General features: G+C 34.2%; 1 protein-coding gene across 8 annotated transcripts in view; it reads left to right on the forward strand.

Annotated features, from left to right (window-relative positions):
- Positions 1–5,793, forward strand: part of SRSF11 (serine and arginine rich splicing factor 11) — a 49,801-nt gene extending 44,008 nt beyond the window's left edge. For 4 of the 8 annotated variants that reach the window (XM_069565451.1, XM_069565538.1, XM_069565881.1 and 1 more), the window contains 3 exons: positions 2,701–2,796; positions 3,097–3,235; positions 3,341–5,793. In XM_069565451.1, coding sequence (XP_069421552.1) covers positions 2,701–2,796; positions 3,097–3,235; positions 3,341–3,538 — 433 coding nt within the window. In that variant the 3' untranslated portion in view covers positions 3,539–5,793. The remainder of the gene's footprint in view (positions 1–2,700; positions 2,797–3,096; positions 3,236–3,340) is intronic. The other 4 variants (XM_069565634.1, XM_069565715.1, XM_069565799.1 and 1 more) reach the window with 1 other exon arrangement.
- Positions 5,794–6,464: the final 671 nt, after the last annotated feature.

Here is a 6,464-nt window from a genome sequence, read left to right on the forward strand (position 1 = left end):
ACAGAAATATAACTTTTTAAAGCCCATCTTTTCTGAGGAATATGGAATATTTGTTATACAAAGAAGTATGAAAAAGTGTTAGGTATATAGCCCTGACAAGCTTAATAAACATTTGATGAAGGAAAAGTTCTGTGTAACGTTTCCAGGACAGGGGTCACAGACAACTTGTGGTTTTTTGTTCTTTGAAGCTTCATGTGGCTGCTGAAATGAAGACAAAGCATATTGGGCTTAATTTTTTTTAATTTGTGTCTAAATCATATACTTTTTTCATTTAATCAGTTTTTTATTAAAGTTTACTATCCCCTTATAGTTATTACAGAATACTGACTATATTCCCCATGTTGCATAAGACATCCTTGAGTCTATTTTAAACTTAATAGTTGCTTGTCATTAGGTGGGTTTTTAAGTATAGTTGCTATACAGTACAGCAATTCACAGTTTTTAAAGACTGTGCTGTTTATTGTTGTTATAAAATATTGGCTATATTCCTTGTGTTGTAAAATATAAACTAGTAGCTTATTTTACACCTAGTAGTTTGTGTCTCTTAATCTTCTACCCATGTAATGTCCCCTGCCTTTTCCTCTTCCCAGCGGTAACCACTAGTTTTCTCTCTGTATCTCTTGAGTCTGCTTTTTTGTTATTCAGATTACATGTGTAAGTTATATCCTACAGTATTCGTCTGTCTCTGTCTGACTTATTTCACTTTGCTTGAATGCCCTCCGTGTCCATCCATGTTGCTGCAAATGGCACAATTTCATTCTTTTTTATAGCTTACAAATATTCTGTTGTATAAATAGTAGCAATTTTCTTTATCCATTTCTTCTGTTGATGAACACTTGCATAGCTTCTCTATCTTGAGAATTATTAGGAAATGGTACTGTGAATATTGGGGTTACATTTCTACCAGCAGTGTAGGAGGGTTCCCTTTTGTTTATACCCTCTCCAGCATTTATTATTTGTACACTTTTTGATGATGGCTGTTCTGACCACTGTGAGGTGATAGATAACTGATTGTAGTTTTGATTTGCATTTCTCTTAATAATTAGCAGTGTTGAGCATCTTCAATTTTGGCCATCCATATGTCTTTTTTGGTGAAATGTCCTGTTTGGATCTTCTGCCCATTTTTGATTAGTTTGTTTGTTTGATACTGAGCTGTATGAGCTGTTTGTATATTTGGGGGATTAATGCCTTATCAGTCAAATTGTTTGAAAATATTTTCTCCAGTTCTGTAGGTTGTCTGTTTTGTTTATGGTTCTTTTGCTGTGTAAAATCTCTAATTAGGTCCCATTGGTGGTTTTTGCTTTTATTTACTTTAGGAGATGAATCCAAAAAAAATTGCTATGATTTATGTCAGAGAATGTTCTACTTTTCTTTTCCTCCAGTTTTATAGTATCTGGTCTTACACTTAGGTCTTTAATCTACTTTATTTTTGGATATGGTATTAAAGAATGTTGTAATTTCTCTCCTTTACACGCAGCTGGTTTTTCTAGCACCACTTATTGAAGAGGCTGTCTTTTCTCCATTGTATATTCTAGCCTCCTGACCATAAGTGTGTGCCTTTATTTCTGGACTCTTACTCTGTTTCATTGATTGATGTGTCTGTTTTTGTGCCTGTACCGTACTGTTTTGATTACTATAGCTTTGTAATATAGTCTGAGGCCAGGGAATGTGATTCCTCCAGCTCTTGGTTCTTTCTGTCAAGATTGTTTTGGCTATTCAAGGTTGTTTTTGTTTCTATACAAATTTTAAAATTGTTCTAATTCTGCAGGAAGTGCCATTGGTATTTTGATATGGATTGCATTGAATCTTTAGATTACCTTGAGTGGTGTAGTCATTTTAACAGTATTGGTACTTCCAGTCCAAGAACACAGCAAAGCTTTCCATCTGTTTGTATTGTAGAAGCAGGAGTTTTTAAAAAGTCAATTTAAAGAGAAGGAGGTATATCTTAAAAAGCTAATTGCTCAAAATAGGGATTGGATTAGGGGCATGATTTGCTGGACAACAGGAAGTCAGTTTGATCCCCGTTTCCTGATGGCTCAGTGGTAAAGAATCAGCCTGCAGTTCAGGAGAGGTGTGTTTGATCCCTGGATCGGGAGATCCCCTGGAGAAGGAAATGGCAACCCACATCAGTATTCTTGCCTGGGAAATCCCATGGATAGAGGAGCCTGGTGGGTTTATAGTCCTTGGGGTTGCAAAAGAGTCAGACATAACTTGGCAACTAAACCACCACCACCATTAACTCTAGTTCTCGGTTCTCTGTTTTACCTGATGATTTAGAAGTAGTTTTGAATTTCATTAGCAACTGCCTTCCATAACACAACACATTAATCCTTTACATGTTCTGTCCTTTGAATCTAAAGCTGGTTCTTTGAATAATAATTTACTTCAGACTTGAATTAGCACCTTTGTTGATCAGTTTTTCCTTGAGCTTAACATTTCTGATGTTTTGATGACATCATGTCTTTAAGAATTGCTAGAAATTAGGGCTTTCCTAAGGGCATTAAAGGAAAGGCACATAGTTTACCCCCAAAAAGTTGCCGACTTTTATTACCCATTTGCTTCTTCAGCTCCAAACAATATTTGAAAATGGAGTTTTCTGTTTCTATTGGAGTTCCATTGTAGACATTTCTGGTATGATGTGCCTGCATTTTTTGAATAACACTGTATTTTAAAGTCTAGTTTGCACATTTGTTCTTCTAGAGAGAGACGACGACGAAGAAGCAGAAGTGGTACAAGATCTCCTAAAAAGCCTAGGTCTCCCAAAAGAAAATTGTCTCGTTCACCATCCCCTAGAAGGTAAGTATTAATCTTTTATTAGATCTATCCTGTTTTTCAGAAACTGTCCTAGGATTTTTCTTCCTTCTCAGGAATTAAAATACTAAGAATGTGCTGATACATTCTCTTCATGACTTGAGATTGTTAAAATAAACACTGTTTATGATTAGGCATTTTAGACCTGTAATCTCCTTATAGCAGTGAACTTAACATCAAGCTTACCATCTAAAACAAATTTAAACTTATTGCTGTTTAAATAATGGCAAAAATTCTTGAGCACTTTGTTTCAAGCATCTTGTGAGCATTTTACTGTCATCCTAGACATAAAAAGGAGAAGAAGAAAGATAAAGACAAAGAAAGAAGCAGAGATGAAAGAGAGCGATCCACAAGCAAGAAGAAGAAAAGTAAAGATAAGGAAAAGGAACGGGAAAGAAAATCAGAGAGTGATAAAGATGTAAAAGTATGTTTACAAACTAATATATTCTGGTGTTTTGGTTGATGTTGGTACTTTAAAGAAGTAATTTTTCTGTGAAGACGTTTACTTTTCTTATTCTCCTTGGCAAAGCAGGTTACACGGGACTACGATGAAGAGGAACAGGGGTATGACAGCGAGAAGGAGAAAAAGGAGGAGAAGAAACCAGCAGAACCAGGTTCTCCTAAAACAAAAGAATGTTCTGTGGAAAAGGGAACTGGTGATTCACTAAGAGAATCTAAAGTGAATGGGGATGATCATCATGAAGAAGACATGGATATGAGTGACTGAACCATGCCTCTGTGGGAATCTAACTGTGTACATGCATCAGTGTCATTCCTGTGTGATTTCTTAATGCTGTATTTGTTCATCTCAAACCTAGATGTATACAGCTCTGAGTCATAAATGGTTATAAAGCTCCTGATGTTGATATTAGTTATTTACATCCAAAAGCTTTTAGGAAAATGATACAGGGGTAACCAATTCGTGACAGGGTGAAATCTGATTGAGTAACCAAGCAGTTTTACTATCCTGGTGCTGCTTCATAACAAAAATGAAAAGCTGCATGCATCTACAGCAGGCATGGATTGTTTATGTTGTATGATCTCCTTTATTAAGTAAGTTCACTTATAGTATTTCTAGAATTTGATTCATTGCCGTAATAGAGCCATGTAGGGAATGCACTGATTGCATGTTTATTGTGGCAGGAATATCCTAAATGTCATTAAAATCCTTCAACATGATGGATCTACTTATGGTCGTTTGTTGACATGACAAATTAACCTCCTTATAGTTACATCTGGAAATGAGCATTTGAAATAGATAATCCTTTGAGCCTTGTGGCTAAATTTTTGTGGCTTTTGTTTAACTTTGAAAGGTTATATATGCACTAACCTTTTTTGATGGCTATAATTAGGCTTTAATTACAGAAACAAGATTTCAAATGACTGTCTTTGGCAGTAAGTAAATAGCATATTTTGAAGTAGAGTTGTATACTTTTTCATAAGGTGTTTGGGAATTTTTTTTCCTAAAATAATTTATTCCACATCTACATCAGTGACAGCTGTTTGCCTATCCTGAAGTCCATCCGTAAAAGAAAGTTAGCTTTTGTCCTGAGTTTGTTTTCCACACTTTTATTAATTTGTTTTAATCTCATTGTTGGAAAAGGGGGATAGTGCATTTTAAATTGACCTTCATATGCTTTTAAAAATAAGACAAATCTACTTGATAATGTACTTTTTATTTGATCTCAAGTTGTATAAAACCAATAAATTTTGTGTTACTGTTACTGCAGTAGTAATTTTATGCACACAGTGATTCCATGTTAAATGCAAAGTAGTTAGGCAACTGTTTTCTTACAGGAGTTTCCAAGCTTTACTTTTGTGCAGTAAAAACAAAAGTAGGCTACAGTCTGTGCCATGTTGATGTACAGTTTCTGAAATTGTTTTACATGACTTTGATAATAAAACCCTTAAACTTATGTTTATGTTCTGTAAAAACGTATTTGTATTTATTTACATTGTTGAATGTATGGCATTTACCTCACTCATTTTACAAATCAAGTTCGTTCTCCTTGCAGACCACATATTTTAATATAGCAGTAAAATGAAATCCATCGGTAGTGATTAGTTGCCATCAGAATTGTCAAAATTAGTTTAATTTCTAAAACAGTCTTTTTAAGTGTAATTTTATTTCTTATATTTTGGGTGTAGGATTTGCGTTGAGTCAAGCAATGAACTTTAGGATAAACAAATGATCCCACCTATATTTAGTAAATTTATATTTTTGGTGAATATAAACATAACTTTTCTGGAATAGTATAGAAACTCAATGGTATGTATCTACTGTACAGTACTAAATAGTATATTTATTCATTTATGAAATGAGTAGTGTTTGAGTGGCCGGGATTAAGGGGAAAGTGAGACTTGGAATTGTAGCTTTTATCCAAGTTGGAGTATGATTTTTTTTTTTTTAATCTTTTAAAATTGAAATGCCGTATAGAAAAGCACCATTGTTTTTACAGTTTGTAGTAACTTTTTAAAGATTTTATGGAAAGGAATTTTGTCTATAGTAAGACATTGTAGTAATGGTCCGAATAATCACTGCATTTTTAAACACAAAGTTGAATGCAAATGACATTTCTTTAAAGTTAAAAAAATTTAGTAGAAAAAAATCTAAAAGGTTGAACCATATAATATTGTCTTTTGTAAGTCAGAAACAAGTAAAATATTGGCAGTTTCACTTGGTTAAGCCTAATTTTACTCATTCTATTCCCTTTTAGTCTGAATACAAAGTACGCTAATTTCTCAAAAGGGATTAAGAAATTTTTGGCCTTAAATAGTGCTACTGACATAAGATACTATCGAAGGGAGTCTGTATTTAGGTTATTTTTCAGTGAACATTTATGCACAAAGGTAGAGTTGCAGGTTACATGAGCCTTTAATACAGATGAGTTGAAATCAAGTGAACACTGCCTCCACACTGAGTTTTGTTCTGTATTTGATAGTAAAAATGATTTAAAAATAAAAGTGGTTTTGTTAGAAAAATGTTTGTGCTATTTATTTGCTTAAATTCTTCAAGAGTGAATGAAGATAGTGGCCATGTAAGGGTCCAGTCATGAATTTTGGCTTCAGTTACAGCTGGGGAGACATGTCTGTCTTACTCATTTTTCTGTTTGTAAAATGAGGAGTAATATTTACCTTGTAAAGTAGTTAAAAGTGTAGCCCTGTACACCGGGTCAGTAAGTGGTACCTACTATTTAATTATGGTGCTTTTCAAAGCTATAGAAAATTTTAGTTTGGGAAAATGGTTTAGCAAAAGCACAAGGATAAATTTCTTACAGTGATGGCTATGTTGCCCTTTATGTTTTTGTAAATACAGATTTTGGATAATAAGCTTCCTGGTAGTGATTTCTATGTGGAAGGTAGAAAAAACTATAGTCATTTAAGGGGAAGAAAAACTCAGCGGGCACAGTGAGAACTAGTTTTACATTTACCTTGGAGCTGCATCTTAAAACAGGTTCTACTCGTTACCATATAGGCTGCATAAGCCAGCTTTTCCTCTGATAGAGCAGTACCACTTTCTTCACTTGGCACCTGATTAAGTGGTCTGTGCTGTTTGAAGTCTTCTGTGCTGGCATTAAGATTAACATTCTTTTCCTTCTGTCTCAAGTCTAGCTAATGCATCTCCTATCGAAAATACTTCTCTAATCAAGTAT

Source organism: Ovis canadensis, chromosome 1 (assembly GCF_042477335.2).
Source record: "Ovis canadensis isolate MfBH-ARS-UI-01 breed Bighorn chromosome 1, ARS-UI_OviCan_v2, whole genome shotgun sequence".
Lineage (NCBI taxonomy): Eukaryota > Metazoa > Chordata > Mammalia > Artiodactyla > Bovidae > Ovis > Ovis canadensis.